Raw genomic sequence first — 12,309 nt, 5'->3', positions numbered from 1 at the left:
GTGCATAGAGAAAAGTGTGGTAAGTTGCAGATACACATCTCTAAAGAAAACCATATACCCCAGTATTCATCCAATCGATATTGCAAAAACATCATCCCATCAGTGATCCCTCTTTAAAAAAAAAAAAATGTTTAGTCTTAAGAATTTCTACAAAAAAGTATACAACTATACACTTGTTAAAACTTGCTTAATTTCAGACATGTTAGATACCACTGCCATTTATATTTTCTCCACAGAGGTCAGTGACTTTTCGCATAGTTAAAGCGCTAGCGTGCTGCAAGTAGTTTTAGGGGGCCTCATGAAAATGCATATTGTGCAGGCAGTTAGAGGAAGTTAAAGTGGTATTAAACCCAAAGACAAAAATGTATTGAATTGCAACTTGCCAATTCTTAGATGTAGTAGCTGCATTGATTTTTGTTTTAGGTTTCTTTTGCACCTGGCAATCCAGCCAGTAAGTCTGTTATTTTTTAACTTGCTTTAAGGCTACGTTCCTACTAGTGTGACTTGTCATGCAACGGTGTCCAAAGATTTCAATTTGGCCCATTCCAGTATATGCGACTTTGTAAAGGTTCCTGCACTACTTTGATGCAACCTTAGTGCCAGAGAGTGAAAGTCGCAGTTGGTCCAAGTCAAACAGTTTTTATCCTGGAAAAGAATGCTGCTGTAAAAAGTAGATTAAATAAATCTTCATGCTTTACACATTGATGTGTAGGGTCTTGGCATGTGTTCTCTGTGGACAGAGACCAAATAATTTTCTTTTGACAAGAAAAAGATACATTTTTTTTTTAGTTTGTTTTATTTATCCATACCTTCTACAGAATTATAGTTTGCATTGAACTTGTGCAGTGCAAATATGCAAGTTCACCTAACTACCTCCCCTCCACGTATCCTTACATTCCCTTTGATTCCCCCTCTGCACACCCGAACCACCAGTAGAAAGGAAGGATGCTTCCAGCCCTCATGTGAGAGCGCTGGACCAATCAATAAAAAAACAGTGGTGTCATGTGGAGACCTTCGCCAGCAAAAAGATGCATTGCTAGAGGGCACACCAACAGGAGGAAGAGGTTCTGATTCCTCTATATAGATCTTTAGTTAGACCTCATTTAAGAGTACTGTGTCCAGTTCTGGAGGACCTCACTTACAAAAATATATTGACAAGATAAGAATGAGTATAGAGACAAACAACAAAAATGGTGACAGGTCTGAGGGAAAACTTTAAATAAATCAAGGGAGTGAATTCTGATCAGGCAGCATTTTCGATATGAAGCTAAGATCAAGAAAACCGTGATATGACCTCCAACTAACAGGAATAAACTAATCTCAGAAATTATTTTTATTTAAAGAATAGTTGATTGGAATAGACTTCCATAAGAGTCGTTCATCAGTAGGTGGATTCAGATATGCTTGGGACAAACAGATCTATACTTAGACAAAAAAAAACATGGGCAGACTTGATGGACCATTTGGTCTTTATTTCTGCTGTTGCTCTTCTGTGTGTCTAAAAATCAGGCCATTTTCAAAGACATTTCAAACTGTAAATCTCCCAGCAATCAGCTCTGGTTGGCATGTTAGGGTGCTTCTGCTTTTCGCAGTAGGCAGAAATCTTGTATGCTCTTTTCTAATATAATTTGACAATGTTGTGATGCTATGTTTACAGGACTGAGCATTGCAGATGAAGGTATAACTTTTGTTTTGGACCAGAGAGGACGTAAATCTGGGGAGGCATTTGTACAGTTTGTCTCACAAGAAAATGCTGAAGAGTCACTTCTGAAACACAAGCAAGAAATTGGCAGCAGGTAATGTTAACGATCTGCTGGTAGCTAAACTCGGTCAGAAGCTTTGGCCTCATTACTTAAATTATGGGTGTAGTTATAATAATAATATAATACAAAATATACACACACTTATTTTTTAATGATCACACTTGCCCACATGCAACCTTATACATCTGTTTGTTCTGTTTTTAGGTATATTGAGATATTTCCAAGCAGAAGAAGTGAAATTCAAAATGCCCGCCTGAATTTTAGAAGAAAGAAAGCTGTTACATTTGCCCCTACCATGAAAGACTTTTATGAACCAGATATCTCCCTTAACCATGCTAGTAAAGATATGCATGCTGATGTAACCACTGAAAATAATGACATAGATGGTAAGATGGTGTAAATTTTTTTTTTTTCTTTTTTTTTGTCTCATTTCCTCACTTGAGTTGCCCCGATATAGGTAATACAGCATACTGCCTAATATTCTTTCTGTAAGATGTAGACTACTGATCCTGATCACTCATCCTTCCCTGTATGATGCAGCAGTTATGGAAACAGTAGTTGTGTGTTTAAGATGGGGACCGTATTGGCACATCATGCTGCTTTAGGCACACCTGAATAATAGCTTTTGACAAAGCTCTGCCCCTTGTGCATTTGATTATTTTAGTAAAAGCTATGCTTTGAAAGTGCTTTGGAGGCATCATGCTTTCTGTTTTCTATGCATAACTACTTTTCAGCTGTACAGACCACCAAATAAGAGGTGTAACATGGCTTCACGCTTTATTAAATGTAAAGAGCCGGCTCACACCTTTTAACATCCCCTGCACTCCCTCCTCTCTACACTTCTATAACTAAATTTAAGCCAAATATTTCACAGTTTGTAAATTTTAAGTATTGGTGCTGCCCCCTCTAACCCTTCTGCCCCCTAGGCATATATTTAGGATTGCTCTTATGGTAAACAGCCCCTCATTATCATTAAAATTGTTAAATGTATGTAAAATGGCAGCTAATGTAAGGAATCCTTGCATTGTACCCAGTGTTGATCTCCTTGGTCCCCCAGAGCGCTTGGTGGTTTCACTTGTTGACCTTCATGTCCCCATAGTATACTGTAATGATATTGAGGTTAAAGGGAGAACCAAGGAGAGTGACACTTCCAGAAGAATTTCTTATAAATGGAGTGGCATCCTGACAGCATGAGTAACAAAAATAACTTTCACATTTTTCTCAAATAGGTGTACTTGTACTGGATTTTTTTTTCTTTCTTCTTAAAGGGGGTGTTTTACAGAGTTCCAATTCAGAAAGTAAAGGCAAACGTTCGGTAGTAGTTACTGTAAGGAACTCTCGCCTTTCCAGAGCCTTGTAAAAAGTATCTGCACATATATTGTGGTATAAAACTCTCTGAACCCCGCCTACGTTTGGATGCATACTACCCTGCCTACTAAGAGACCAGTTACTAGGCCAATGTTCTGTTACCCTGCCTTTTGGGTTCAGAGGTTAATGTTGTGGTGTTTTTTTCAAAAGTGAACACACACAAAAATGTTCACTTAACCATTTGCTAACTGCGCTATAGCCGAATGACAGCTACAGCGCGATTTTCCAATTCTGAGAGGGTGTCATATGACATCCTCCCAGAACGCTCCCTCCCACATGCCCCCAGCACTCTCCATGTTTGCTGTGTCCTACGGACACAGTTGATCACATGATGAGGTAAAAGGCCAATCACAGCAGCAACTAATAACATTTTCCTTGTGAGTTTCACACTTTTTGAACAGTCATTTTGATTCCCTTTGATTAAAATAAGCAGCAACTCCTTTTTCAAGCATTATGTTGATCTGTTTGCTTTTTCAGAGTATGTAAAGGAGATGTCTGGCAAGTGTATGGATTCTCAGGACTTCTCAGTAGGATTACCTGTCCATGACATCCACATCAGAGGGCTCCCATTCCATGTATCTGGGCAGGATATTGCCAATGTAAGTTAACGTTACTTTAGAATAAACCTGGTAAATGGCTTAATATGCTTTTAAAATACATGTGTTTCCCTTCCAATAGTTTTCAAGTTAGTGCAGATCTATAATCACGCAGTTTAGCCAGGCAGTTGACACCTATTTCCCTTTTCCACCTTGCAGCTTCATGTGTCACCTGCCTGTTCATTGGAGAGTAAATCTGCTTCGTTACAGTGCTGATTCATGGTCCATTGACATAACAGGTGACAGATAAAGCTGAACCTGGAAATAACTGGCACTTGGCTATACACCTCAAAAAAATAATTTAGAAGGTAAATTGGTTTACATTTATTTCTGGCATACCAAGATCCTGGTAGTTAAACGTTTTTGTCAGCTACTGGTGTATGGTGTTACTGGTAAATGTACAATATACGAAGAACTGTGTTTTCTCTTTAGTTTTTCCATCCTGTCATGCCCCTGAAGATTAATATTGAGTTCAGTGCGGATGCAGGGGGTACTTCTGGGGAAGCTGTTGTAAGATTTCTGACTCATGAAGATGCCATAGCTGCCATGGCCAAAAACAGATGTCATATGCGTAAGTCAATCTGCCATCTTCAAAAATTATTTCTACAATGCTTATTGAGTGGTTATTTGTGGTTGCAAATTATATAGTTTCACATCAACCTGTTGATTTAGCCCATTAATATATTTTTGATATACATGTACTTCTATTAGATGTAGCAGGCAGTGCACGTATGTCCTACCTTTCCATGAAGGGATTTTCCATGTCCCTATTTCTTTAACTGAACTGTGATCATAGTGAAAAGTTTGGGGTCTGTGGGTACACATGTTTATCAGTCTGTTACAACTGATGGACTATGATCATTTTACAGATCAGTTATGTTAAAGTAGATTTGTCATGAAAAATTATGCTGGCCTACTTCTGAAAATGCTAGCTTCCCCCCCCCCCCCCCCTTCCTGGCTGTGTCTAGCTTAATAATTCTGAGCACCAGATCAAGAATAATTATGCAGTAAATCAGAAATGTAATTTTTTTTTTTTTCCATCTTTACTTGTTCTGGGTGCATGATAACTAGCATATTTAGGGTAAAGTAGTCAGTTTTCAATGTGTATGCTGTACATTCTCTGAAGTAATACAAATTCTGTTTGTAACCGTAGCAAAATACGTTAACACAACCCTATACTCTCCTAATCTGTAATATTGTATAGCTTACTGCCTAGTAATGTATTAACAACACTTTACTTTTAGGGCTGGTTCACACCAGTTGCAGTACAGTGCATTTTTAATTCTGCAATAAAAACACATGGACAGTGTTTAATTTTAATGGCCCTAGTTCACACTAGTGCAGTGCATTCCAGTGTACTCAACATCAGTAAAACATGTTGCAGTTTCTGTATGGAATGCAGAAAAACAGATTAAAAATGCATTGGAACACCCCTGTCCTCAATTGAGAAGTAGAAAAATAGGGGAAAATGCATCAAAAAAGCACCGGAACTGATCAACCCAGAAATTGTGGTGTGAACCTACCCTTAATACTGTGTCATTGAATAACCTTGAAACAGTAGCTGGAAAAGTTGACATCCCACTGTAGGAGCCTACAACATACAGGCTGTGTTAACACCAAAAATGAATGTTAACACTGTTGCAAGTTTCATTCATTTGCCTTGAATGCAAGTTATTGCACTGTAGCATTAGACTGAATGCAAAACAGTGCAGGTCCTATTGAAAACATAATATTTCTGATACAAACAAGCCCACAGAGAATTATCCAGTGTTTAGGTGATGCAATAATATAAAGTATTAAATCAATGACTAGAACATTGTGGCTGGTTGAAACCTAAATGCAGGATAGTCAATACTCTTCAGACTATATATATATATATATATATATATAGACGCACGCACGCAAAAAAGTATTTAGTCAGCCACCTAGGTAGACCTCAACTATGAGAGACAAAATGAGAAAAAAAATCCAGACAATCACATTGGCTGATTTGGAAAGAATTTATTTGCAAATTATGGTGGAAAATAAGTATTTGGTCACCTACAAACAAGCAAGATTTTTGGCTCTCACAGACCTGCACCTTCTTCTTTAAGAGGCTCCTCTGTCCTGCACTCATTACCTGTATCAATGGCACCTGTTTGAACTTGTTATCAGTATAAAAGACACCTGTCCACAACCTCAAACAGTGACACTCCAAACTCCACTATGGTGAAGACTAAAGAGCTGTCGAAGGACACCAGAAACAAAATTGTAGACCTGCACCAGGCTGGGAAGACTGAATCTGCAATAGGCAAGCAGCTTGGTGTGAACAAATCAACTGTGAGAGCAATAATTAGAAAATGGAAGACATACAAGACCACTGATAATCTCCCTTGATCTGGGGCTCCACGCAAGATCTCACCCCGTGGGGTCAAAATGATCACAAGAACGGTGAGCAAAAATCCCAGGACCAGATGGGGGGACCTAGTGAATGACCTGCAGAGAGCTGGGACCAATGTAACAAAGGCTACCATCAGTAACACACTACGCCGCCAGGGACTCAGATCCTGCAGTGCCAGATGTGTCCCCCTGCTTAAACCAGTACATATCCGGGCCTGTCTGAAGTTTGCTAGAGAACATTTGGATGATCCAGAAGAGGATTGGGAGAATGTCATATGGTCAGATGAAACCAAAATAGAACTGTTTGGTAGAAACACAACTCGTCGTGTTTGGAGGAGAGAGAATGCTGAGTTGCATCCAAAGAACACCATACCTACTGTGAAGCATGGGGGTGGCAACATCATGCTTTGGGGCTGTTTCTCCACAAAGGGACCAGGACGACTGATCCATGTACAGGACAGAATGAATGGGGCCATGTATCGTGAGATTTTGAGTGCAAACCTCCTTCCATCAGCAAGGGCATTGAAGATGAAACGTGGCTGGGTCTTCCAACATGACAATGATCCCAAACATACCGCCTGGGCAATGAAGGAGTGGCTTCGTAAGAAGCATTTCAAGGTCCTGGACCCCATAGAAAACCTTTGGAGGGAGTTGAAAGTCCGTGTTGCCGAGCGACAGCCCAAAACATCACTGCTCTAGAGGAGATCTGCATGGAGGAATGGGCCAACATACCAGCAACAGTGTGTGCCAACCTTGTGAAGACTTACAGGAAACGTTTGACCTCTATCATTGCCAACAAAGGATATATAACAAAGTATTGAGATGAACTTTTGATATTGACCAAATACTTATTTTCCACCATAATTTGCAAATTCTTTCCAAATCAGCCAATGTGATTGTCTGGATTTTTTTTCTCATTTTGCCTCTCATAGTTGAGGTCTACCTATGATGCCAATTACAGGCCTCTCTCATCTTTTTAAGTGGGAGAACTTGCACAATTGGTGGCTGACTAAATACTTTTTGCCCCACTGTGTGTGTATATATGTGTGTGTGTGTGTGTGTGTGTATAAAGATATCATTTTTTTTTTTTTTTTTTTCCCCACGAACGGCTTCAGTCAATTTTTAAGAGCAATCTACATTTTTTGGTTTCCCCTGTGCGGGACTTGTATTTACATACAGTCAGGTCCATAAATATTGGGACATCGACACAATTCTAACATTTTTGGCTCTATACACCACCACAATGGATTTGAAATGAAACGAACAAGATGTGCTTTAACTGCAGACTGTCAGCTTTAATTTGAGGGTATTTACATCCAAATCAGGTGAACGGTGTAGGAATTACAACAGTTTGCATATGTGCCTCCCACTTATTAAGGAACCAAAAGTAATGGGACAGAATAATAATCATAAATCAAACTTTCACTTTTTAATACTTGGTTGCAAATCCTTTGCAGTCAATTACAGCCTGAAGTCTGGAACGCATAGACATCACCAGACGCTGGGTTTCATCCCTGGTGATGCTCTGCCAGGCCTCTACTGCAACTGTCTTCAGTTCCTGCTTGTTCTTGGGGCATTTTCCCTTCAGTTTTGTCTTCAGCAAGTGAAATGCATGCTCAATCGGATTCATGTCAGGTGATTGACTTGGCCATTGCATAACATTCCACTTCTTTCCCTTAAAAAAACTCTTTGGTTGCTTTTGCAGTATGCTTTGAGTCATTGTCCATCTGCACTGTGAAGCAGTGTCCAATGAGTTCTGAAGCATTTGGCTGAATATGAGCAGATAATATTGCCCAAAACACTTCAGAATTCATCCTGCTGCTTTTGTCAGCAGTCACATCATCAATAAATACAAGAGAAGCAGTTCCATTGGCAGCCATACATGCCCACGCCATGACACTACCACCACCATGCTTCACTTATGAGGTGGTATGCTTAGGATCATGAGCAATTCCTTTCCTTCTCCATACTCTTCTCTTCCCATCACTCTGGTACAAGTTGATCTTGGTCTCATCTGTCCATAGGATGTTGTTCCAGAACTTTGTAGGCTTTTTTAGATGTCGTTTGGCAAACTCTAATCTGGCCTTCCTGTTTTTGAGGCTCACCAATGGTTTACATCTTGTGGTGAACCTTCTGTATTCACTCTGGTGAAGTCTTCTCTTGATTGTTGACTTTGACACACATACACCTACCTCCTGGAGAGTGTTCTTGATCTGGCCAACTATTGTGAAGGGTGTTTTCTTCACCAGGGAAAGAATTCTTCGGTCATCCACCACAGTTGTTTTCCGTGGTCTTCCGGGTCTTTTGGTGTTGCTGAGCTCACCGGTGCGTTCCTTCTTTTTAAGAATGTTCCAAACAGTTGTTTTGGCCACGCCTAATGTTTTTGCTATCTCTCTGAGGGGTTTGTTTTGTTTTTTCAGCCTAAGGATGGCTTGCTTCACTGATAGTGACAGCTCTTTGGATCTCATCTTGAGAGTTGACAGCAACAGATTACAAATGCAAATAGCACACTTGAAATGAACTCTGGACCTTTTATCTGCTCATTGTAATTGGGATAATGAGGAAATAACACACACCTGGCCATGGAACGGCTGAGAAGCCAATTGTCCCATTACTTTTGGTCCCTTAATAAGTGGGAGGCACATAAGCAAACTGTTGTAATTCCTACACCGTTCACCTGATTTGGATGTAAATACCCTCAAATTAAAGCTGACAGTCTGCAGTTAAAGCACATCTTGTTTGTTTCATTTCAAATCCATTGTGGTGGTGTATAGAGCCAAAAATGTTAGAATTGTGTTGATGTCCCAATATTTATGGACCTGACTGTAGGTCCACTAAGTGACTGGCTGTTTGAACCTGCCAGTTGGACAGGAGTGACAGCAAAAGCTACGCACCAGTACCGTTTAACAAGAAGTATATAGGCCCGTGTTGACAGGCTTTTGCCAGTTTCCATACTGGAGTTGCAAAACTCACTTGAAGCAGTTCAGAAGGTTAACTGCACTTGTCAGTGTATATTATAAATAATCTCAGAGGTATTTCAAACTGATGTCAAATGACATTGATCGGAGGTAGGGTATCAGGAGGGTTTAGGTCCACTTTTAAGACTTTTCACCAAATGCAGTACATGGTTTTAACAAATCCATAATAATGTTCAAGAAATGCTTTCTTTACCTGTATTAAATGTATTTTTTTCCCTTCTAGAACAAGGATATTTAGAACTTTTTCTGAATTCGTCACCAGATGCTAAATGAAGTCCATATTCGTGATGGTATTGGCACATATAAAAGGCAAGTTTCACTTAAGACAACTGTCTCACAATTTTTTTTTTTTTTTTTTAATTTCCTCTTACCTTTACTCAGAGACAAAACTTTTGATAGGCTCAGAACCAGTGAGTTAATTCCACCCATTTTCAGGAGTAGGATACTAGGTGCAGAATACTGAATAGGCAGCTAGGAGGACAGCCCCCTTGAGTGGCTTAAACTCCCTCCCACTGCTGTCAAGGAATTTGTTTTTTTTTTTTTTTGGATAGTTTAGCGTAGTAAAGACCTGTTTTTCTTGAAGTTCCGGAGCCTCCTTCATAGGCTGTTTCTTTTTATCAAGACACTGTCTGGTAGGATTTTTTTCCCTTGTCATCTCCCAAATCTAGCTTTGTGCGTCTCTGTATCTTGTTTTCCACCAAGACTCATGGTGACCACTGTCTCTTCACATGTACAGTGGCTCGCCTTTTTTGCTTCTATGCACTTAAATGGATATGACAGGTAATGTTGGTTTGCTTGTCACTTTTTCTCTTGTAAGGCCCCATGCATGCTGGGCATTTAGCCCCAGTGCATGGGGCTTTGGTATTCAGCTGTGGGCGGAGGACACAGGTGTCCCATCCAGCCCTTCTGTCAGCAGCCTGTAAAACGGAGTTTGACTGCAGCTGGGTGGTGCACAGAGCTGTATAAAAGTTTTCAAGCCAGTTTTTAGGTGTGTGCTCAGGGACAAATGCCCAGAATGCAGGAAATCTTCCAGGAGTTCATCTGTGAGCGTATCCCACCCTAAATAGTATGTACAGCTAGGTGCACCGTCTTCCTGCAACAGCTGTCAGACTTTCATAGTTTTACAGGCTGCTGGTGGTGGGGCTGGGTGGGACACCGCCTGATGTTAAACGCCAGAGCCCCATGCATCTGGGCTAAATTCCCAATGTGGATTGGGACCTAAGGCTGCAGGGCCCCAAATATCTGGATTCTGAAAGCTGTCTTGCCCCATCTAACTCCATATGACTAAATTTTTTTACTGTTTTCTCTTATGGCTGCATGCCATGGGTGTCTATTATGTTTTAATTTTCTTGCCACTTTGGTGTCTTTTTCTTCATCTTTTTTTTCCTTTTCTTATTTCTGTTTTAGTCTCCGCTGCCTGCGTGCCTTTGCTTAGCTAGTCAACAGGTTGCACTGTGACGGTGCAGCCATGTCAATTCTATCTGCACAATTTCCACTTCTGCCTGATCAATGAGATGCAGTACATGTGCACCCTGGGGCCCATGGCTTTCAACTTTTGATGCAGCTGCACTTTCTCTTTATATTGCAGTAGTGTAGCCCTATTCGAACCTGTGGTTTATTTTCTTTTTACTGACGTCAGTCTTTTCCTCCCTTGGGTAGCTGTCGGTACATATAGTACTCTTGTATAGTGGTTTACTGTTGGTGATTTTATTTTTTGTACAGGGACTTGTGCCTTTACTGAGTAACATGTCTGATGCCAAGAAGAGATCCAGACGTCCACTGCTGTTTGACCCCTCTGCTTCGGGTCCTTATGTGTGTATTGTTTGCCACACTACCACAGACGCTAACCAGGTAGATTCCCTTCTTGCGTCTCTTCCATCCTTCACCCTGGAATCCCTGACTTCAGTTATGGATGGGTTTGTGTCTGATTGTTTATTTCTGCTCCTGAAAGAGTGTCTTGATGATGTCCTCCAGAGTCTCCTTTCAATTCATACTTGTCTGAAGGTGAAGGTGCTAAGGTGTTGGTTGGTCATGAAGTTAGTTACTTTTTTACCATCACGAAAACTCTGAGACCTGTTTTAGCGTTGGCTCTGGTCTCTGATTATCACAGAGTGGGCCAGACTTTGCGCATGGCCCTTGCAGCAGAACGGGATCCCTCTACATTGCTGGCATTGATTGACCAAATGGTTCAAGCCCTAAATTTTTTTGTGTAGGCGCTTTGGACTCTAGTTGTTGTCTTGCTTTTTTGCTTCTACAGTAGTTTTTGTTTCGAATTGTGCAGGTATGTCGATCAAGCTTTTTTAAAAAAAAAACTAACTATGTATGATCTCATCAAAAACTTTACTGGAATCAAGAATACCCTTCTTTCCCAGCTCAAAAGGTCTCACAAGAAGAGGCATAAGCCTGGACCCTTGGTTACAGCTCACAGACATTCCTCTTGTTCCCATGGGAACTCTGACAAGGTAGTTAGACAGGTCATAGCCTCTGATTCCTTGTGATCTCAGCATCTTTGCAGAAAGGTCCTGCGTTCTTACGATCACTACATTTTTATAAGGTAGATGTGGGTGCATTGGCTGCTGCTATGGCTGTGACTGCAGTTCTACAGTCAGCAGTGTAATTTTATCTGTGTACGTTAAGGACTTTTTTTAGTTGATGTGTTGCCCACTCCTCTTGTTTGGTATTGCCTGTTGACATCCAACTGGGGCAATTATTTCCTTGTATGGCCCTCTGCAGCAGCTAAAAGTTGGCGGCTTCTCCTCTCCCTCCCACTGGCTTTCAGCTGCTGTAGAGAGAGCCATCCGGGGGATCGATTCCAGTAACTGCACCCATGACCATCCCTGTTCACCATATGTTTCCCCCTGCTGCCCAGGTCCCCCCTGTGTGCCCCTACCCCACAGTGCCACTGCCTCCCTTCTATGCTTCCCACCAGCAGCTGCAAGCACATAATAGGATCCTTCAGGATGGATAGTGGGACAAGGTTCCTGTAAATGTCACATTTACCAGCCCCTTCCTTTCCTGAATGAACACAATGAGTGATCGGTACCAATCACTCGCTGTGTTCATTCATAACTGAAGCATAGTAAACTGTTTTTTTTTGGTGGGGGGGTTTATTGGGGGGCCCTGTCAGGTTGGCTGTATGGAGCCCCGTGGTTTCTAACAGCAGTTCTGCTCAATGAACTCGGATAAAATAGTTTTACGGAAAGTGCAAAATTCTATTTTTTTTTT

General features: G+C 40.9%; 1 protein-coding gene across 1 annotated transcript in view; it reads left to right on the top strand.

Annotated features, from left to right (window-relative positions):
* Nucleotides 1–12,309, top strand: part of GRSF1 (G-rich RNA sequence binding factor 1) — a 38,119-nt gene that overhangs the window by 19,024 nt on the left and 6,786 nt on the right. The window contains exons 5-9 of the mRNA XM_089679577.1: nucleotides 1,658–1,796; nucleotides 1,968–2,149; nucleotides 3,609–3,730; nucleotides 4,160–4,298; nucleotides 9,308–9,393. Coding sequence (XP_089535703.1) covers nucleotides 1,658–1,796; nucleotides 1,968–2,149; nucleotides 3,609–3,730; nucleotides 4,160–4,298; nucleotides 9,308–9,357 — 632 coding nt within the window. The 3' untranslated portion in view covers nucleotides 9,358–9,393. The remainder of the gene's footprint in view (nucleotides 1–1,657; nucleotides 1,797–1,967; nucleotides 2,150–3,608; nucleotides 3,731–4,159; nucleotides 4,299–9,307; nucleotides 9,394–12,309) is intronic.

Source organism: Staurois parvus, unplaced genomic scaffold (genome assembly GCF_062004578.1).
Source record: "Staurois parvus isolate SC_StPar_1 unplaced genomic scaffold, SC_StPar_1.0 ptg000227l, whole genome shotgun sequence".
NCBI classification, from domain to species: domain Eukaryota; kingdom Metazoa; phylum Chordata; class Amphibia; order Anura; family Ranidae; genus Staurois; species Staurois parvus.
This window is presented reverse-complemented; position numbering and strand designations above follow the sequence as displayed.